Source organism: Megachile rotundata, chromosome 15, assembly GCF_050947335.1.
Source record: "Megachile rotundata isolate GNS110a chromosome 15, iyMegRotu1, whole genome shotgun sequence".
NCBI lineage: Eukaryota > Metazoa > Arthropoda > Insecta > Hymenoptera > Megachilidae > Megachile > Megachile rotundata.
Window position 1 is genome coordinate 8,271,098 of NC_134997.1, and position 22,836 is coordinate 8,293,933.

General features: G+C 33.9%; 2 protein-coding genes and 1 long non-coding RNA gene across 9 annotated transcripts; 2 read left to right on the top strand and 1 right to left on the bottom strand.

Moving 5' to 3' along the window:
- On the bottom strand, nucleotides 1-22,820 carry LOC143265891 (uncharacterized). Of its 4 annotated transcripts, none has more exons than XR_013040677.1 (3): nucleotides 9,127-9,231; nucleotides 1,223-9,065; nucleotides 1-407 (listed from the first exon to the last, which is right to left on the bottom strand). It is a non-coding gene; the product is annotated as an uncharacterized LOC143265891 (long non-coding RNA). The 4 variants fall into 4 exon arrangements; XR_013040679.1 differs by lacking the exon at nucleotides 9,127-9,231 and having other exon boundaries at nucleotides 1,223-8,352; nucleotides 8,739-8,865; XR_013040678.1 differs by lacking the exon at nucleotides 9,127-9,231 and having other exon boundaries at nucleotides 1,223-4,810; nucleotides 4,902-8,865.
- On the top strand, nucleotides 4,489-15,977 carry numb (NUMB endocytic adaptor protein). 2 transcript variants are annotated; one of them, XM_076540399.1, is made up of 10 exons: nucleotides 4,489-4,630; nucleotides 8,864-9,025; nucleotides 9,188-9,259; nucleotides 9,324-9,542; nucleotides 9,763-9,949; nucleotides 10,090-10,347; nucleotides 10,917-10,937; nucleotides 11,613-11,795; nucleotides 11,946-12,457; nucleotides 12,574-15,977. In XM_076540399.1, the coding sequence occupies exons 1-10, from the start codon at nucleotides 4,556-4,558 to the stop codon at nucleotides 12,880-12,882; spliced, it is 1,998 nt and encodes a 665-aa protein (XP_076396514.1). In that variant the 5' UTR covers nucleotides 4,489-4,555; the 3' UTR covers nucleotides 12,883-15,977. The 2 variants fall into 2 exon arrangements, with proteins under 2 accessions (XP_076396514.1, XP_012145362.1); XM_012289972.2 differs by lacking the exon at nucleotides 10,917-10,937.
- LOC100878787 (kinesin-like protein Klp61F) lies at nucleotides 17,480-22,512 on the top strand. 3 transcript variants are annotated; one of them, XR_001096573.2, is made up of 17 exons: nucleotides 17,480-17,619; nucleotides 17,930-18,077; nucleotides 18,158-18,307; nucleotides 18,423-18,583; nucleotides 18,658-18,807; nucleotides 18,870-19,106; nucleotides 19,182-19,557; nucleotides 19,630-19,901; nucleotides 20,102-20,241; nucleotides 20,317-20,435; nucleotides 20,508-20,849; nucleotides 20,905-21,132; nucleotides 21,216-21,395; nucleotides 21,464-21,686; nucleotides 21,749-21,870; nucleotides 21,958-22,258; nucleotides 22,354-22,512. XR_001096573.2 is itself a non-coding variant. In XM_012289975.2 (16 exons), the coding sequence occupies exons 1-16, from the start codon at nucleotides 17,555-17,557 to the stop codon at nucleotides 22,162-22,164; spliced, it is 3,120 nt and encodes a 1,039-aa protein (XP_012145365.1). In that variant the 5' UTR covers nucleotides 17,480-17,554; the 3' UTR covers nucleotides 22,165-22,512. The 3 variants fall into 3 exon arrangements, 2 of the variants coding, with proteins under 2 accessions (XP_012145365.1, XP_012145367.1); XM_012289975.2 differs by having other exon boundaries at nucleotides 21,958-22,512; XM_012289977.2 differs by lacking the exon at nucleotides 21,958-22,258.
- Nucleotides 22,821-22,836: the final 16 nt, after the last annotated feature.

The following is a 22,836-nucleotide window of genomic DNA, read 5'->3' on the forward strand; positions in this document are numbered from 1 at the left end:
TTACAGTATAAGTTTTTAGAAAATATAGTTATAGTAAATCTAATAAGTAAATATAATAATTATTAAATGTAAATAGCATACATAATACAATAAATAAAATTATTCATATAACAATGTAAAAAGAATATAGAAGTTTTACTAGTAACAATATAGAAAAGATTATAAATGAAAATTCTTTCAAAAAAGGAAATAAACTCTCTGACTACAGTATAACTTTCATTGTGATAAAATGTTACTATAATGAACTATTTAATAAGGAAAATGGAAGATGCAGGAAGAGCACAGTTGGCTTCATGGTGAACCTCTCTTTTAGTCCTGTCTTAGCAGATGTACGATCATTCGCAGCAGCAGCTGCACTCACCGCCGTAAACTTCTAGCAGCAACCCCGATGCCTGATCTAACCTAACCTGAAACTTCTAAACCATCAAGATCTTTCGCCGTCCAGAAATTTGATAGAACGCTTAAATAATTCTATCGCGTTGTTTCGCTGGAGTTTCCTCAATGTTGATCGTGATCGCTTTTCGGGTTGCATAAACGTACGAGAAACCGGTTTTTCGCGTTAAAACTTGGCTTTGTCGGACAGAGAGATGTTCAAAGGAGATGAAAACAAGCATAGCCGAGCTTGTTTTAGAATGGGAAAGATACCTGGGATTGATTGTAACAATACCATGTGAAAAAGGGGATACTTGCTTGAATGGAAACGAGGAAAACATGCATAATGTTCTTATATTAAAAAAAAATATATCTAATGCACTACAAAGAATTGAAGAATCACAGTAATTACTTTCAGAAGTTCAGCAGAATAATCTTCACATGCACATTTCAAGTCGAAGACATTCGAGAATAACGTATATTTAAAAATTTTAAGGTTCATCATTTTTATCTAAAAATATTTATTTACACTTATTTTTATAATTCTAATAAAAAAATTATTTGTTACTTTTCGATATTTTATTTGAAGATTGTAAGAGTAATTTTGAATTAGACAATATTTCACAAAAGATTGATATATCTAGAAATTATTATTGTTAAACTGCTACTGCGCATGCGCATTAAAATAGTGTGAGTTTAACTACTGTGACTTAAAAAATAATATATGCTAAATAGTTTTATAAATTACTATAATAATCTTATAAATGTAGTTATTTGTATTAATGTAAGATTTTTAAGAAGCTTAATAACAATAAATTTTTTAAATAATTATGTGTATAACATCACTTACCAAACTTTGTCAGGACCCACTTTCCAAAACGGTATTTTCACAACTTATTGGCTTGAAATACCAATTATTTAAAGACTTGAATTTCTTCAATTTCAAACCCTAGTCCCATCATTCCAAAATTGAAAATTTCACGGTCTCAAAATTGCAAAATGCAAAAATTAAAAAATAACTGTGTTATAAAATTTAAAAATACCAAAGACCCAAAATTTGAACTAAAAAATTTCATAACTCGAAGCTTAAAATTCCTAAATGTCACTGTTGAAAAATAGTAATTGTCCTCATCATCCTTTTCATCTCGCACCAAATGTATATTTTGTAAGAAAGAAGCCTTAAGTAAGAAATAACCTAACTACCAAATTTGTTATATTTGCACAAGCTAAATTTGACGTTTTTAGTAAGAATCTGGGTACATATAGAGAGAAAATGAAAAGACTAATTTTTGAAGAGGGGACAGGGCGCCAATGAGAGAAGGTGCATCCCTGCCACGCCGTAGGACCTGGGGTAGAGAGACCTGGGCCAGTTTCAACTATGGCATTCGCTTTCCGAGTGTTATAGGGGGGGGTTGTTGTACGTTACTTTGCCACATTATTGGAAGACGAAGCCTCGTCGGACTTTTCTGTTGAAAGTGAAAGTGAATACGTTTACTTCGTCTTATTTCTCTTGACCGCATTAAAGTGATGCCGAATGTGATTGACAATGTGCAGTGTTCTCAACGACTTTCCTTCGACGATAAACAGTGAACAGTATATATGTAATTCCTGTTACGCGCACTAGCCATCGAAAGTTTCACTGTGCGGATTACACCTTCACCAGATGGCGCAGAAGTTTGTCGAAGGAAAAATAGCAATTTTATTTAAACAAGCTCTTCTCTGCAATTATATATTTATTCGTTCTTTGTTGATAATTTTATCGAATTTAAAGTCTCTCATGTTTATCGTAAACCTAAACAGAACTTTGATCACGAAGTTCGAAACTAGAATATTTATCTGTTTATCGATAATTATTTAATCGACTAGTAAGATTTTACTCGACGCAAATCTCTTCGGGATCTCCGTCTTGACGGTTTCTGTACCGACGCGAAAAATCAAACGTACGGTTTTAGTTCCGGTGAAATCGCCGGAAGTGACTGAGCGTGACGACAACAGTCCTAACGGAAAAACGTGGGAATTTATACTGTGGCTGTTTCGTCATTTCGATTCTAATATACAATTTTAAACACCCATCGATCCGTAAAGATTTCGTTTTCTACTATAACCAAGAATGTTAATAACGCAAGTGTATAATACAAATTAGTTATTTATAAAAAAATACATTTAACAGTGTATTAATTAATACATAAAATGATATTAAATAATTTGTAAATAAAACGGATATTAATCTGAAGAAGCTCTCATGTGAAGAAGAAGTATAAATGACAGAAAAGCATTTTTATTTACGAACGATTTGTAAATATCTTCGTAAAAAGAAAAAGATGGGAGTGTACATACATAAAAGGAATTGAATCAAACTATCGATGTTTCATTACGAAATCTCCAGGCAGGTAAAAAAAAAATAACACGGAGCGTCAAATTCCAAGTAAATACTGGAATCGTCATCGATTAAAAATAACTGAGAGATTTCCAAGCAGCGATGATTACGAAGCAAACGCAAAGGATTTCGCGTGGCGAAGATGACTAGAAGCGAGTAACAGGATACAAGTAATCCCCACTACTGTTTTGTTAGGGTGCGTTTAAACTGACCGAGCATTCGTTCGAGATCGTTTCAAACGATTATCGAACTGGACACCGAACAGCTAAATGATTTAATGTTTTAACGAATTATTCAGATATTCGATACACGGATAATTGAATCGCATCGATTGAAACGAATTAAATCGCATCGATTTGAACTGACCTATGAGTCGAATTGCATCGATATGAATCGAATTAATTTGAATTGATCCGTATCGAGTGTGAATCATCTTGGATTGTATTTCGTTGAATTGTATAGTGTCGATTTTAACCGAAACCAATTAAAAACGTGTTGAATTGCTGTGACTTGAATTTAAATGACATGAGTCACATCGGAATCTAATTGCGACGAGTCGAAATCGAATCGCGTCGAGTCGAGAACGCATCGATTTGAATCGTTGTAAGTCAAAGCGCGCCAATTTCAATTGCGTGAATTTGAATTAGAACGAATCGAATCAAATTATAATCGTGTCAATTTGAATCGTAATAAATTAAATCACATGAGATGCAACTGAATCGAGTTGAAATGTATCAAATCGAATCGCGTCGATTTGAATTGTAAGTCGAAGCGCGCCAATTTGAATCGCGTGGTTTTAAACTAAAACGATTCGCAACGTATCGAGTCCAATCAAGTCGCATTTAGACAGAACCGTACCGATGCAAATTGTACTGAATTGAATCGCGCCAAATCAAATGCGTTAAATTGAATTGCGTCGAATTGACTCGATTTAAATCAAGTAAGCTCGAATCAAGCGCGGAAAGAATGTCCGTTCATGCTAGAGCTCAGTCGAAGTGGGGGCAGATTGACTATCTGCTCGTTCAGTCAAAACGCACCTTAAGGTGAGCTAGGACAGAGGTACAAGAAAGAGAATAATCGGAATCCCGCTCTAGGTAGAGTCCATGACGTCAACCTCTGGGGCCAAGTCGCACGACCAGTTTGAACTGTTTGCTCGTGACAAGAAAGAAAGAAAGAAAGAAAGAAAAAGAAGCGGTCTCCTTACCCGTTCGTCGATCCGTCCCGATAGGTGTACATTTTTACCGGCCGGCTTCTGGCAACGTCGCGCTGCCATGCCTATTTAAAACATTCACTGTCTGTAAGAAGGCCGAGATTGTTTGAAACCTTACGACTCTGATTCGGTCATCAATTTACACGCGGTCTATCAACAGAAAAACCGCAATTCAAACGGTGAAAAAAAGAGGAAGTGACAAGTTGTGCAGTGTATCGGAAGCTCACGATGAAACTCATTCTGTTGGAGATGCAGTGGTCGATGAGGAAGTTCTCACAGTTGTTCGAGTTCTCAGTGTCGTCGGATCGCGTGCACGCTTCGATGGTTATTCAAACGGTTTGAAGGATTTCGATAACGAGTGCACTCGCAAAGTGTTTACAAAATTGTAAACGTGAAAGTGTCCTTAAGGAATAATGTTGCAAGTGCGTTCAGGCTGCAGATAGAGTGTTCCGAAGGATTATCAAAGGTGTGCAAAGAGTGCACGATAAGTGTCACCGCGCATGGTGTACCAAAGGAAATAAAGAACGCACAGGCGGTGTTTGGATTGTTGATGCAGTCTTTATAGCGCGTCCTGAAAACATCGGCGTTGGAAAGAAATGGGAAACCATCCATCCGCCCACCAACCGCTCGAAAGAGCTACCAGCCATGCTGGAAATGGTCTTCGCCTCTCGGTACGTTGCAATCTTGTTTTACGTCAACGATAACTCGCGTTTAACAGATGCCCACGTGCGACGCTTGTTTCTCGATGCAGTACCGTTAAATGGAGCGTACGTTGAAGCAATCGGCCTTTCAAGGCTTGACCCTCGATTATCGGGAATCTAATTAATCAATCACGAATCACAGAATCTTGTCTGAAATAGAGAAACTCGGTTTGAAATATTGCGCTCTATGGTGTAGAACAGGAGCGAATAGGATTCGAGGGAATGTTGGGGTTAATGGCACCTTTGTATTAGCGTGGAACGTCACGAAACTTGAATTTCGTCACAAATTTTCAAATGTTCGAATCTCCGAATTTCGAAATTTCTGAAGGTTTAATTTTAAAATGTGTGCATTTTAAAATTGACCAGCCACAAAGGATGGTGTAGCCTGTTTCCTCACGCCGTCATTTTCCCCAGGTATACCTGCCATGTTCACCAATGTAGGGGAGTCACGTGACTGGTGGTACTGGAGGCAAGATGATGAGCCTACCTGGCAGAATACTTGTTACATTCTTGTTCATAAATTTTAATTTACCACAACATAGAAAATCTTCTTTTACACAAAATATTTAAATTATTCAAGTTATATTGTTGGTCAAAATCACATTAAATAATGGAATAAAAATATTGTCTTAATTAATATAAAAGTTGTAAAAAATTTTTTGCTATTTTTTGCAATGGTGTATCAGGAAAACACCGTATATAACTCGGTAGAAGTAAAACTGTCCGGTTGTTTGCAAGTCTTAGCCTTAGCGCTACTCTTATCAATATTTAAATAGTTATAAATATACGTTACTGGTGAAGTAACTTATAGTCTACACCTATAGTTGGTCACACAAGTTCACATCTATTAAATTTTGTATATCCGGTTTATAAGCGGAAGCTAAAAGTTCTCGACGTTACGAAACCGATTACATTTACATACCGATAGTGAGCTCGAAGTTCCTTCGTACATTAACATATTTCTAGAGAAAATTAAGAAAAATTAATTTTTGATGATTGACGTTGAATATTTGCGAACGTGCAAAAACACATTAGCACGTGAATTGATAAGATAATCATCGGTGACAACTCGACAATTTTTTAAATCATATAATGCATAATAAATTATTGATCGATGAAAACGTTGACTAACGTTGATATCACTCGTAGCGTATGAGATACGTTTTACTACCTAAAACTTAAATTTGAAAATCTTCCAATATGATTGGTACTACTTTGAAGTAATTTTACATTATCGAATTAACAGTCCAATAACTTACATATAGAATAATTGTTCATTAATATTCATTAGAATGAATAATGTAAACGTTGTTCCCCAGTTTTTGTTTACGTAACAGCAGAATACTGTTGCAATTAAATTAAAAACGAAATGTACACACTTTCATTAAATTTTCTCCGGTTACCTACGTTCTGTTGATAAATTATCACGGATGAAACTTGAGTTAAGTGCAAGGTACGCTGAATTGAAGGCAACAGAGTTCAGTCTCAAGTGGAATGTATGGGACGAACTTAATAAAGCGAGTTTGATATGATTATGATGGATCACGCGGGTACAAATGTGATTTATTGTTGCAACGAATGCAACTCTAGTTTAATAGAAGCTTGACCTATAAAAGTAGCAGACGTTTAATCATACTTTGAAACTTGCGAAATTGTTATACTTACGCGGAACGTTCATTTGCTCATTACCTTTTAAATCATTTTAAAACTGTCATACTGCGGTCGCAATTATTTTAAAATATGTCACCTGGGAATTATAAAAGTCATCCTTTCTTAACTAACGTCTATTTTTTAATTTTGCGATGAAATATTAGTACTTAATAAAATACATGCACAGTATTACTCTTCATATTGAAAACGTAATATTACGTCGGTGATAACGCCAGTGTAATGTCTCATATTTACTCAGGTTGGCTCTCCTAAATTCAAGTGTTTCCAGCTGGCAAACTACCTGTTTTGTAGGAGTGCACTTATCAAGATTTCGTAAGATTCTTAACCCTTTAATCAGCTCCTATCTAAGCACGATGGTTGTAGAACGACCACATTGAAAACAAAGCTGTTGATAACAATCGAAAGATTATCCTTTCAATGTAAAGAACGTAGAAAATGCGTTGTAGGGGTTTAACACGTGACGATATAACGCGAGGGGAAATAACACGTGGCAGTACAATACGTAGAGAAGTAACGCGCGGTGATATAACGCATGGGGAAGTAACGTGTGGTAATTAAACGCGCAGAGAAGCACTCTTGGTATATGGCTGGCCATATACCGTGTAGTGAACTAAGTGGCTTTGTAACGTGTTGAAAAATAACGAATGGGAATTTAATGGGAATAGGCACGTTTGACGTCAGTGACATAACGAGTGGCGATATAACGCATGGCAATACAACGCGCGGCAATATAACACGTGGCAATATAACGCGTGGCAATATAACGTGTAGAGTATTACTACATGGCAATATAACGTGCAGGATACTAACGGGTAAAAAATTGACACATGTAAAGTTAATATGCAGCAATATGAGTGGCGATATAACGCGCGGCTATATAACATGTAGGATATTAATTCTTAACAATATAACGCGTAGAATACTAACGTGTAAGACATTGACATATGTAAAGTTAATGCGCAGTGATATAGTGAGCGGCGATATAACGCGTGGCCATATAACGTGTAGAGTACTAATACGTAACCATATAACGTGTAGGATGCTAAAATGTAAAGAATTGACACATGTGAAGTCAATGCGCAGTGATATAATGAGTGGCGATATAACGCGAGGCGATATAACGTGTAGCGTACTAATTCGTAACTATATACACCGTAGGATACTAATGCATAAGGAATTAACATGTTTGAAGTCAATGTGCAGTGATATAACAAATGGCGATATAACACGTGGCCATATAACATATAGAACATTAAAGTATATGTAACTCGTCAGGAATTAATATACGGCAATATAACGCATAGGGAATCAACACGTGTAAATATAGCATGCGACATAACGCATGGCCATATAACGTAAAGGGAACTAGCGGCTATATAACGCGAGGTAATCTACACCCGCTCCTTCAGACAACAATTCTAGTTACTTCACTGCTGGATAGGTATCCTTTGTTTGTCCAAGTGATCAATATTAGCCTCTTGTATATCGCCAATTCCCTAGGAAAGCCTATAATGCTCGCTCGTGAACCTTGAAATAAAAAATATACTAGAAAATAAGCAAGAGTCACTGAGCCATGTAGAAGACGAGGACAAGTATACATTCGAGGACGAATGTTAGAACAAAAGGATGATTCCGAGCAAAATGGGAGCGGGGACTCTCTCCATACTTAAGTAAAGGCCGACATTAGCACATTCAACCATGCGCTTAGTTTTGTAGTTACCTGAGTCGGATGACAAGAAAATACATTAGGAAGGAACACAGCCTACAGTTAGAGAGCATTGAAAACAGGCTAAGAACATTTAATTGCCGTGATCTAACTATTTTGCTGCTTCGTTGACCACGGATAGTGAGAATTACTTTGATCAAATAACAAAAAATATACTATTTTACTTATCTGTATACCATATCTTGCTATATTGTTCAAGCGAACAACATCTTTTCCGACAGCAATTTTTACATTCATGGTATTTCATGTAACAGCCTCGCGTGTTGGCTCGGTCTTGCTAATCACCAGGTACGACCTTGAAGAGTGAAAGAAAATATGACGGTAAAGAATGTATGTGTTGTTTGCGCATGTACAGACAACTCGTGCGTATCGAAACATAAAGGGATAAGATCCGGTATCATTATTTTCACAGAGGATCAGTATACAGATACCACTTTCAACAGATAAACAAATAAATAAACATCTACTAGTCTTAAAAGATTTTTCACTTGCATAGTGGAATGTCTTGTTATGGGAAATAATCGCATCCTAAATTTTTGAATGAAATATACAACTGAATAGAACGTTTGATCGAAACATTTCCCCAGCAATGATATAGTAATGCAGTCGTGTTAAGGACATGAATTATTACAACCTTTGTTTCGCATTTTATTATCTATGACAAAAAAATTGCTCTATTACCGATTAGTAATAAGCGCTGATCACCGGATGACTCACGTTGAATGCGCAGCTCTTTGATAAGTTGATATAAGAAACATATGTTTATTTAATTGCACATTGTTAAAATAAAGATGTTTTATGTGCAGCGTGAGAGGTCACCGGGAAAGAGAATGGATCGGCTGCGACGAAGCTTTCGCGATAGCTTCCGGCGGCGGAAAGATCCTCACGTACCGGAATCCAGTAAACCCCATCAATGGCAGGCGGATGAAACTGCTGTTCGTTCGGCGACATGCGCTTTCCATGTTAAGGTATCAATCGTTTCAAATATTTCATATGGAAGATTTACCCCTGAAATATATAAATTGTTGCCAGTATTAGTCGCCATGAGAACTTGTAACGGTTGACCCACCTTGTACGGTTTTATTAAGGTCTATCCTATTCTTGTCAGTTAATATATTTTGATTGTGCAGTACCTGGGATGTGTCGAGGTGTTCGAGTCAAGGGGCATGCAAGTATGCGAGGAAGCCCTGAAAGTACTTAGAGTAAGTGACGTTGAAACACACGTAACAACTTGGAATGAATCGTGTAACGATTAAATTCTTGTAGAATTCAAGACGTCGACCTGTACGAGCAGTGCTACATGTATCAGGCGACGGCTTGCGGGTTGTTGAAGATGAAACTAAGGGACTAATCGTCGATCAAACGATAGAGAAGGTTTCCTTTTGTGCACCGGACCGAAATCATGAGAAGGGATTTAGTTACATTTGCAGGGATGGAACGACTAGGAGGTGGATGTGTCATGGATTCTTAGCATTGAAGGAATCGGTAAGTGTAGGTAAAAGTGTAGGACTTTTGTTATATTGCCGCACATAGGGGCGGAGTCGTCTAACGCAAGGTGATGCAACGTGTGGTAATAGATGCTATAACCCATAGCAATATAATAACATACCGGGTGTACATTTTGATTATACAATGCGTGGTAATATAACGAGAGTGTAATATACAATTATTGTCAGAATATACGATATCAAAAACTTTCCTTTAGGGAGAACGATTGAGTCATGCAGTAGGCTGTGCTTTCGCCGCGTGTCTGGAGAGAAAACAGCGGAGGGACAAAGAATGCGGTGTCACGATGACGTTCGATTCAAAAACTTCGACGTTCACGAGGAGCGGTAGCTTTAGACAACCGAGTCTTACGGAACGATTGCAGGATTCACGCGAACGTGCTGTAGGTTAGTTGCTTCTTCAATAATATTGTTGTTAAACTATACTAGAATGAGCAACCTACCGCACCAATTATTTAGCATTTTATGGAATAAAATTGAATAAAAATTCTAATTGATGTTTTACAATAATGAAATCTTTTGTGTAGATGTACCTCCGGTAAAGCAGGTTTACAACCCATTTGCGATCGAAAGACCACACGCCACCTTGTCGATGCTCGAACGACAAGGTTCCTTCCGTGGTTTCACGCAATTGAATCAAGCATCTCCATTTAAGAGGCAACTTAGTTTACGAATCAATGATCTCCCTAGTAACCTTGAACGAGCTCGTAGCCACAGTCTCGAACCAACTGATTTATCAAGAATGCCATCCAGTATGTCTCAAGTTGTACCTTCGAAACCGTCAGGTAATTATTCTATTTTGAATAACAAGTGGAGAACAACTGCAAAATGAACTTGATGTTGTAAATGATCCATTCTCCTGATAAATTGTTTTCACACAATTTGGTGTAGAATAATACCTGTGAACAAAGCATATTCCTTACTCTGTCTTCCTTTACAAGAATAGCTCTCAAGAGCTGTTCTTTGTTAAAATTATTTGAACCTAAACTTTGTGAATATATGAAACATATCAAACCAGTTAAAATGATTATTTTTATAATAATGCATCTATATATTCGCAGAGCTAGGTTTTTATTATGATATGAAAGTACGTAAGTCAAGTTAGCCATACAAAAAATTGCAATAAGTTATAGTAAGTGAAGAAGAAACTTGTTGACAATATCACAAATATTGTTCAGTGTTTATTTAGGGTTTCCAGAATGGTATAGGGAAATAATAGAAACTAGATAAATATAAAACAAATCATCTATTTGTTTTAAATGTATTATTAATCTTCAATTCATCACATGTACAATATTGGTATTTTTAAATTAGTACCTACACTGAATAATATGTTTCTTTACTTTTGCAACAGAGTTCGAAGGAGACGACGAAGGTCATTATTTTCTCTTCCGTGATTTGTTCTTATTGCTTGCCCCTTTCCCTTCCTTCTCTTTTTCGTACTGAATGATGTGTTTAAACATACAGTTACATTTTGTGTACACTCGAACATCATTAGACGAATTTCAAAGTTTAACAGAAAGCGAGAAACAATATTCTTTGTTGTATTGGTTTTGTAGCTTTCCTCGAATGTACTTGTGTTAGAATACATTTTATCTTTCACTAGCACATATGTATATACGATATCAATGGTAGTTCATAAAATGATTATAAGGTGACATACTTCACACATTTTTTTTAAGACATTGTATGATTCATACAAAAGTAATATAAATTCTAAGAAAAGCAAGATAAAAGAAATTGTAGACTAGTACATACATACTAGACATGCTTAGTAAATACAAGCAAAAAAAGCTTAATCAGAGTAATATATTTGTTTAAATATTCAATCATTTTAATATTCTATGAGCTTTGGATTTACTTTGACTAAGCTTCTTCATTCAACAAATTGAGTAGCCGCGTTCAAATTGTTCAAATACATTGTACATCTCTGTCAAATACATAACACGTGTTAAGCATGCACTTAGTAGTTTTCAACACGAGTTAAAAGCACAGTATTTGTCGTAGAAGCACGTGAAATCTTATTCATAGAAATTCTTCTTAATTACAGTAAGTCCAATACCGGAAATATCGCCTGGAGGTCAGGATAGTGTTTCAGCTATGTGTCAGCAGCTTTCGCGAGGGCTTTCCCTTCTTTCGAGTAGCGATGATTTTGGCCCAGTGCCTAGTCGTGGTAGTGCAAGCTCTGTAGCTAAACAGCTCTTCACAGGCTCTACCAGTGACACTCCACCAGGTACAACCAACGTTTTCTTTGTTCTAACTTTACCTGTCTGTCCTTTCTCTCATTATTGACTCCATTTTCAGATCTCACTCTTGCAGCCAAACGGCATTTGTTTGCAAAACAAGCACAACTAGTAAAGTAATCACTATTGTATTGTTACAGTAACGATTAGCAGCTCGCTGGATGAGTTGAAGCTACAAAATGGTCCCAGTTTCAACAACAACAACAACAACCATAACAACAACAATAATAACAATGATAAAAACGATGATCTCAATAATTTAAACGATGGATCTAGCTGGCAAGAATCCCCGTCGTCTTCGAGTCGTAAACTCACGCCGACTAGAAACAAAGCTGCTAATCACAGCCCCGTACCTCCAAGAACAAGTGCACCCACCCCGGTTATGATGAACGTCTCAGCAGCTGCTAACACTGTTGGTGTATTTGGTACACCACCATTAGCCAATTCAGCCTTTAGCTCAGTATCGACGTCCTCTTTAGGAAGTACATCCACACCTGCTGCGAATACATCGATACTGGTCAATTCTGGAATTACTTCGGTAACACCAGTGACCAGTACCACGTCCATTTTACCGGCCCTACCTAGTAGTGTGACTCCTGATGTTAGCCAAATCAATCAAATTGCGGTTTCGAATACTATTCCTACGCCGGCGGTAATCATCCATAATTTATGATCTGTTATATTGTGATTTGTTCCAATTACTGTAATTGATAATAAGATGTGACTATGTGTATTGCTAAGTAAGTGTACAATGTTTTCTTATTCCAGGTTCAGCCAGTTGCAATGACAATGCCATTGCCGAAGCCAGAGCAATGGCTGGGTAGTATAACCAGCTCGGTACCATCTTCAGTGCAATCTTCTTCGCAAGGACAAACAAGTCCTCGACGAGCACCATCGCTTCATGCAAGAGCTCTGTCTTTGGGATCTGCCGCGATGGGACCAATCACCAGGAGTGGCACATCAGATCCGTTCGATGCTGAATGGGCAGAAATTGCAGCGAAAAATCTGCAACAGTCCAACGCAACGAATCCCTTCGTTATGCCAAACGCAACGCAAGCGTTTCAAGTGCAGTTGTAGCATCAGGAGTTTGTTAACAACGTTGTCAAGTTCTTTCGCTCGAGCACGTAATGAGAACTGCACGGTCCAGTCAAAATGCTATACATTAATTGTATAGTCTTTGTTGCATAGTAATTATGTTCGTCGAATGTAATCTCAATGAAAAAGAGGCCATTTTGAAGAAATGTTCAATACTGATGATGATGCGACGGTGAGCGTGCACAAAACGCGTATTCCTAATGTCGTTTAGGGTAGATGACGCACACAGCCTCGATAATTTCAAGATTAAATATACAGGAACGAATGAAAACGATGGGATCCTATGTTGATCGTTAGGAACGAAATGATTAGATTCGAAAATTCATCGGTTAATCAAATATACACAATGTTCTAGGTATCAATGCACTTATTCGCGGAGCAAACTAGACGTTGTTGATAACGCTTGACCCTCTCAGAAGTTAAGCTGATCAATTTCATTTTCTATGAATTTAGCGTGAACAATGTTTTTAAATGTATTTATTTGTATGCGTTTACAATTTGTAATATACAACTTATAGTTGAAATAATTTACTGTATAATACTTGTTCGTTCGTATGTTTCAAACTAAAGTAAGTTAATCAATTATCGTTTAAGTTAATCAGTTTGACTTCTAAGAGGCTCACTTAAATGTCTATTACGATGTACTTAACGAAGTATACAAATAATATTGAGTAGTATAGGTTAGAAAAGATTAATATCATTCCTGCACGAAGAAGCCAAAATTATCACGCACCCAAGGTTATTCAGCCGTCTATAATATGTCGCCGAGCAAGAACAAATATAAAAAAGCAAAAAAACCTGTGTCGGAATATGAAATAAGTAGTTTAGTCTAGTTGCAATTAACCACGTAACTTTACGTGGCGCGAAATGTTATTTTTTATTTAAACGATTGATAAGTGGAAAAATTCTGTCTATCTCGAAGAATTCAAAATTGACGAGTTCTTGTAGGTATGAGAATTAGGAAAAGAAAAACAAAATCGTAAAAATGACTGAAACATTGGATGATGGACGCGTGAAGGTGGCCAGTACTTAAATTGAACGACTGTTCCGAATTTGCTTATTTAGAAAAACAATGGAAGCGTTTATGAGCTTGGGTAGCACAAACTATATCATTCGTTAATCAGCAGGATAATTATACGTGAATATGTTACACAAAAGAAATGATGGCGCCAACGAGCGCACTCTCCCACACACGCACATGGTACTTAAGCAAAAAATGTTGAACTTTTTAGAGTCAAATATGTATTACGCTATTGTCTAGTATTAATGCATTGTCTAGTATTGTACATGCAAGCAAGTCAAGCGTTTATCGTGAACCGCTCTGTGAGGGTACGACAGCGCGTAAAAGCATTGATGGTCCACGTTCGTGTAGGGCACGCATGAGGTGCTTTCGCATTAAATGAAAAATGGATAGAGTAATATTTATGATAGCCGTTTCACGAGGCAACACGGAAATAACGTTTTATGTAAAGTTATATGATATTGCCAATTGTTATAGCGTTATGTCAGTTGTTGAATGATTGCGGAGAGACGAGAACATTCTCCATTTTTGACGTAACGATAAATATGAGGATTGAGGTTATACATATCTTAAAGTTCGTTTCTTTTTGTTATGTATCTACGCTCTTGGTTATTTCGAAATGTAATTAATGACAGTCCGTTGCAACGCATGAACCTCGTTTTGGATATTCTTTTCTTTTTTGAGAAATCATAATTTTTAAAGGAAACAAACTTTTTACATTATTGATGATGTTTATTCGAACGAAATATAGATTATTTACACTGTTTCTCTCATTTCTTAAACGTGTAAAAATGCGTTAGCGTAAAAAAATTGAAAAGTGCCATAAGACATGTGAGGGGCAACGATTATTTTCATTTTGGTGTTTTTTGTTTTACTTAAGAATAATTGAATTCGATGATCTTAATGAACGATTGAGATCGATAACCGATATAGATTTCTTCCTTAAATAGGATTAAAAATATTTTTGAGACAGAGCTCTAGATATATTGTTAAATTAACTGATCATCTTATGTTTTAGAAAATAATTCTTTTATGAAGATATTGGAAAATGAAGCTGATAGTTGGGAGTACTTAATTATTTAATGTACTGAACTTGACAAAAATTATACATGTATTAAGATATATGTAAGGCAGGGTGTTCCTAAAGTAAGTAGCAAGTCGAAACATGCAAATTTTTCATGTTGAAAGAAATTAAAAAATACTTTACGCGTTTACGCATTTTACACTATCAACACTAAACATTCTAATACGTCAAGAAGATTTGTATTTCTTCTTTCATTGTGATAATAGATACATATTTAAATTACCTACTTGGTTCATTATTATGCGTGTACGATTTGACATACATTTCAATTACATTATTACAATAACTGTAATACTTCATACAATTTCACTTGAATTATAATATTTTAAATGAACCTAAATATTTACACACAATTACAGACACTGAGTGAATATGTATGGTTCCTGCTCTGATAAAACTTTTGTGACCAACATGCAATCTTCCATAATGTTGAGAAAAATACAAAATTAAAGTAAATAGTAACTTGTACAGCATATTAAAAGACATGAAAAGAAACACGAGCGAGATGTGTACTGAACAAGCAAATGCAACTAGAAAATGATACAAAATGAAAGAATTGGAGAAGAGCAAATTAGCTAGAGTGTCACTGAAAAATATAGCAATGTTGGTAGGAAGAATCTGTGATGGTAGATAAACTGTCAAATTTATTTACTGTTCATAACACTTAATCGACGAGAATTAACATATTGTTAATTTACTTATGGCAAAAAAAATATTTCCTTAATCATTCAGTTAAACGCATACATACAAGTTGTGTATGCTACACAGAGAGAATTGTAAATCTTAACAATAGATTCTATTTTTGTCTAAAATCATAGTTTTATGTGTCCCACCGGTTAAGTGTTAATGTTAATAATACTGGAGCAAGTACTGTAATTTAATCTGTTAACTGAGTCATTTTTTCAACCAGAAGGAAGCTGCTTCTTGCATATGTAATAAAAAGTGAATAAAGAAAAAGTAATTTATTTTGTACGCGATATGTTCTAATACGATGTATTTACCTCCTGATTAAATCTTTCAACAAATTTATAGTGTTTTGTAAAAGCGATGAGTTAACTTAATTTCCCCAGTCAACAGATTAAAACAAATGACAAAACACTGATGTATAGCAATGCGTACAACAGCTGGATCCTCAATTTTGAATTACTTTATATTTTTAAAACTATACATAACAAAGTTATAGAAGTATTTTTCGTTTCCTTTAACAAGAGGAATTTGCATGTTTGGCTTATAGCTTATTTTTAAACATCCTGTATATAAGGTGATACTCTTGAAGTTACTGACTGAATTACTTTCATAATTAAAAGAGACATGAAAAAGCTGTTTATACAAGAAATGTTTGTTCAAATAGAACCCTATATTTCCTTCTGTAGATTAAGCTTCAGTCTCCTCCACGATATAGCAAGGTCGTAAAATCCTCCAGAAGCCAATACATGAAATCAAAATAATAATTTATTAATATTTTCGAACGGAACCCTAAATTGAAACATATTATATGACATTATCTTGCATAAATACATATTATGTCCCTATTATTTTTGAAGATAATTCAGTGAATTACTTTAAAAGGGTCATCCTGTATATATGTATGTGTACAAGTATACTTAATTTTGTTTAAAAAATTACAATACTATTCGGAACAAAAATCTGTACTTCCGTCTGACATTGCTGAATGAAAATTATTGCAGAATTATTTTTGTATGTCTTTTCGTTCTACAAAGCCAATCAACTTTTACCTTTCAGAGGAGTAAGGGAAGACACGAACGATTTCGTCGAGCTGTTAATAAATTAAGATATTCCGTTTTTTGAAGTTTTTATTAATTGTAATGAAACTGGGAAACAAATTTATGATGAAGAATATAAATGAATGTTAATAATTTATGGTTTTATTTAAACGCAGATTTTCTAGTACCTTATTGAAATTTAATTATGTTTTATGATTTTTCATGCATGGAGTTCAAACAAGTAATGAGCATGGTAGGCTTCTCTAAAAAATTTTAGTTGAGAATTTGAAAGTTTGGAAACTTTGGAATTTCAGAATTAAAAAATTTAGATTATGATTTCCCAATATCAAACATAAGTAGTATATAAAATGTTCCTCCTCCTACATTTGTCTTTAATAAAAGAAAGCCTATATTAAACTGTATATTTATTAATAAAATGTAAGTCTGCCATGGCCGCTTTAGTGGTTGCGCTATTCTACAGGCATGCGCGTTTCGTAAAAGAGTGGCTACATAAAAGAATGCACCATCCAAACATTGTTATTAATATTTATTTATTGGGCATTTATAATATAAATATTTTATGTAGAAAATACTTATTTATGTATATTCCATCATAATGAATGACTTCATTTCCTTTTGTTTTACGTTCATTGGAAATAGCATTTATACACTACAGCGCTCCTACTGGCCTCTGAAAGTACTATGCACTTTAAATTCGTAACGTTTAAACCGTAACGGGTAAATTTGTAATTACTTTGAAGAAAAGTGGAGTTCGTGGGTACGAAAAGATCTAATACAAAAAAGACGACGTAAATAACAATAATCATGAACGATACAAAAATTAGTAGAAGAGATAAATATCAACATATACAAGTCTTTGTTCGTGTTAGGTAAGCACCTCATTTATTTGGAATTCAATAACAATAACTTTTGACATATTTAAATTGGCACGAGATTATTGGTAATATGAAACATATTATTAAAACTTTTGTTTCCTAAGTTGAGTACATTTACACAGAATTATTTCATATTTTCATTTATATTTGTTATTATAATTAAACCTGTTGTGGTACAAATCCAAATGTCAATGCACTTTTATAATACATTCAAAATTTAGTAATTTTGTCTTTTATTAATGCAAGTATACAAGTAAAAAGAAAATTATTACAGTGTTATTTAATTGGATGTTCTGTTTATTAGGCCAACAAATGCTATCGAAAAAAATAATAAGTCCAAAACCGTAGTGGAAATTGTTAATGACAAAGAGTTGTTAGTACATGAGCGTCCATATGATAAGGTTTCTAAGAAATTTAAATTTGACAATGTATTTGGACCCTTGGCAAAACAAGTATACTTTTTTATTATACATAAATAATACATATACATGTTAAAAAAATTATAATTCATTATATAATTTTTAATTGCTAGATTGATGTGTACAATGTTGTTGTTAATCCTTTGTTGGAACAAGTTTTGGCTGGATATAATTGTACAGTGTTCGCATATGGTCAAACTGGTACTGGGAAAACATTTACTATGGAAGGAATCAACAGTGACCCAACTTTGCATTGGCAAAGTGTAAGATTTTATATTTATGTATTCCCTTTTGTATAATATAAAATGCATGTATACTAAGTAATATATTTATCAACTTATTAATTATATTCATTCTATTCATGCATACATTTTATAGGATACATCTGCTGGTATGATACCACGTTCTTTAAGTCATCTATTTGATAAATTACATTTATTGGAAACAAGGGAATACACAATTAGAGTTAGTTTTTTGGAACTCTACAATGAGGATTTATTTGATCTGTTATCAGTTAATGATGATTGTTCCAAAATAAGGTATGCAATGCAAATTATTCAATTTCCACAGGGCTTACTTGGTTCTAATATTTTAATAAATATTTATTATTTAGATTATATGAAGATGCATCAAAAAAAGGTGCTGTAATTATTCATGGTTTAGAAGAAGTAACAATACATAATAAAAGTGAAGTTTATAAAATTCTGGAAAAGGGATCAGAAAGGAGACAAACTGCTGCAACATTGTTGAACAGTCAATCTAGGTGGGTACTTTTGATTTCTACTTATTGAGACTGAATCTGTATATTTGTACAAATAATTACAGCCGTTCTCATACTGTATTTTCAATAACTGTACATATGAAAGAGAATACCACTGAGGGAGAAGAAGTTTTAAAAACAGGAAAGTTGAATTTAGTAGATCTTGCAGGAAGCGAAAATGTCGGGAGATCTGGTGCTATTGAAAAAAGAGCAAGGGAAGCTGGTAGTATTAATCAGTCCCTATTAACTCTTGGTAGAGTTATAACAGCACTTGTTGAAAGAGCACCTCATATACCTTATAGGTAATCAAAATCTCAGTTTTTTTTTACACGATAGCAAAAGGAATCAGTTACACTTTTATTTCTCATATTGTGTAGAGAATCGAAACTCACGAGATTGCTACAAGAATCACTGGGTGGTCGAACAAAAACCTCCATTATTGCTACGATATCTCCTGCTGCTATTAATCTTGAAGAAACATTATCAACATTAGATTATGCACATCGCGCGAAAAACATTACTAATCGCCCAGAAATAAATCAAAAACTGTCGAAAAAAGAATTCCTTAAACAGTATACAGTTGAAATTGAAAGATTACGAAAAGATTTAGAAGCAGCACGTGAGAAGAATGGAGTTTATCTTGCAAATGAGAATTATCAAGAAATGCAGACACAGATCGCTCAATTGAATAAAGATATAGAGGAGAAAATAAATCATATAAAAGCGCTTGAAAAAACTGTTCAAGATAAGGAGGTAAATAAATATCTTCATTCTTATCATTTTTGCTGTATATTAGTTTTTCAATTATGTATTACTTTATTTTAGAAAATATACAATGATCTTGAAGTACAAACTCTCGCACAAATGAAGGAGTTGTACGAAGCTAAAAATAAATTAGATAATGTTACGGGCGCCCTTAAATCTACGGATGAACGATTAAAAATGACGATCGAGGAACGAGATAGACAAAAGCTCCTAGTAGAAAAATATGTTAATACAGAACAGTCTTTACTAAATCAAGCACAAAATTTATTGAACGTCGCAGATACAGCAACGTCAGATTCGTATAAATTACATGATAAGATTGGACGTAAAACGTATGTTAATTATCTTTAGTAATATATAGTTTAAAGGTCATATAAAAACATATTCAACTAAATAATTAATGGAAGAAGTAAATGATTAGATTTTTCTATTTTTTTCACTTGCTTGAATAGTTCATTTTATTCCATTGATTTAAAAACACTAACTTATTTTTTTATATTTTATGCACAGAAAATATAATTAACTGTTTCAGTCAAGTCGAACAAACGTTTGAGGCCCTTAGTGAAGAGTTCAGAAACAAGGTTTCTAACTGTGCACAAGGAATTGAACAAGATGTTAGCACGTATGCAGAAAGATTAATAAATTGTTTTACATCTATAAAGAATGAAATTGGTAATAAAGAAGTCAACATATCATAGGAATTCTAGCAAACGTTAATTCACTGATTGTTACTTTTGCTTACATTAGGTCTGCATACTAGTAATAAATGCGAAACTATGGATACAGCAATACAACAAATTTCAATGGATCTTATTAAGCAACATTTAGCTGATATTGATAGTTTGAAGAAGAATATAAATGAATCTGTATGTATTCATTAATCTAATGTAATAATCTTATTGCAGTAAAATATATGCATATGTCTTACAACATTTCAGTATTCAAATGATCAAAAGTGTATAGAAGATAAAATTGCAAATCCAGCAAATGCTCTAGAATGTGAACGTGAATTGTTAAATGAAATTTCCACGATATTGGCAAACAATATTCAAAATATAATGAGAAATGCCATTATTAAAAATTTGCAAACAATAAGGAATAATGTAACCCAAAAATTAAAACAAACTTCAACTCTTATGAAGGAAATGATAGATTCTGCATGTAATGCTCAACTAGAAGCTTACAATAACATAAACAAAAACATTAAAATTATTGCAACTGATGTAGAAATGCTTCAGAAAAGGCAACAGTTTACAGAAAAACAGCAATTATTCGCACAGGTATAAAAGATTTATATTCTTTTAATTTCGAGAGTATTAATTTCATATTTTTTAGATGATGCAAGATGCAAGTTCTCAATTCAACCGTTTATATAAGTGTCAAGAAGAACACTATTCTTCTGTAACTGATAAATGTACTTATGTCAGTAAAGTCTGTAATGATATGACTGAATACTCAACAGAAAGTTATAATAAGAGTGTCGCGATGCAAAATGATCTAAAAGATCAAATACAACATAACTTAGAGAAAATTGAAACAGATATCATTCTTAAAACAGAAGAGGTAGTTTTTGTGTATGATTTATAATTTAAACGAAAACTTATATTTCATTATTTATGACCGGTTATATCCTATTTTATTGATAGAATGAAGAATTAACAGACAAAACAGCGGAACAAGGAAAGATTCTAATTAGTGAATTAGAATCAAATATAAGTGAAAGCTGTAATACATTGAAACAATATAAAGACCTTACCGAGAATAGCGTTAAAGAAATGCAACAAAAAATAGATATGGATAGAAACAAAGCTCTTTCATTGGTTAACGTAAGTTTAAATCTAATTAAAATGCTAATGGAATGTTGCTTTTACTAAATAAATGTTTTTATATGTAGAACGCACAGAAAATAGTTACAAGTGTAAGTAAAGATTATGCAGAATCAATGAAAAGCCAAGACATTAAAACCTCTGAATCTTCGAACGAAATAATCAGTAAACTAGAGGATCAAATAACGGAATCAAGTGCATGGAGCAACAAAACTGTTCATCAGTTGCAATCAGCAGTGAACGAAATTAATCACTTCTTTGATGAAGATCTAAAACGCGATGTTCCAACAGGTACTGTTATATACGAATTTCAATATAGATCAAATAAAATTCTATTCCTTTTTTGTTTATAGGAACGACTCCTGCGAGGAGAGAATTTTCTTATCCTCGTCAGTTTGTTGCAACATCTCCTCATGAACGAATTCTCCAAAGATTCAGACAAGTTAAGAAAGTTATTGAAACATCAGAAGATGATGTAAGTAGTAATGTGTAATGTATAATAAAAATCAAATAGTTTTTTTTTTTTACTTTTTTCACACGTTATGCATGTAAATGTGTACAGAATGATACGTATATTACGAGTGGCGACATAACAATGAAACAAATTGCACACTCAACTCTTCTACATGATACTACTGTTATATCTGCTGCAACTGATAACACATTTACCGAATCTACCTCTAACAACGATCTCTCATCAAAGAACTTGGAAACACGCACTTTTGTAGATTCGCACATTGAAAGTATTGTATCCAGATCGAATGTGTAGAAAGCGTTGGAAAATATATTAAACTGTACTAGTTTAGAACAGTTCAAAGAGAAGAAAATTTTATCGTTTTTTTTCTCTTTTCAACAGAACATGGGTTGTAGATTGTTCCAATTGCATGACATACTCGTACATAATAATATCAGTGTGTAACGTAATAACAACAGTAATAATATTAAATTAATTTTACAGGATACAAATAAAGAGAATACAGGGAATGTTGATTAATGTATAACCGCATAGAAAGAAATTAATGAATTGTACAAAAGTAAAAACTGATAATATTTTAAATGCGTAACTTTGTAAATAAATTATATTTTTATTTAATTTAAATAAACTGCATTTTATATATTCTTAGACTTGATTTTTCAGATTCCTAAACTTTCATATTTCTAGATATTTTGACTGCTATATGCGAGGGATTTAAAGAAATTGATTTATACTTTTATGTTTAGTGTGTATATTTTCATGTTTTTCTTCGAATCGAGTCTACAGATTAATTTATGTTGTCTTGTAAATTAAGATTATCAACATTAAAATAAGTGAATGTTTTATCAATATATGAATTCGTTACCTTTGATAATTTTATTTTTCTTCTTTTGTATAGATGTCGCTAAATGCATATTCCAGGGCGCAGCCATCTCCGTAACTACTAACTTATGATCTATCGATTGT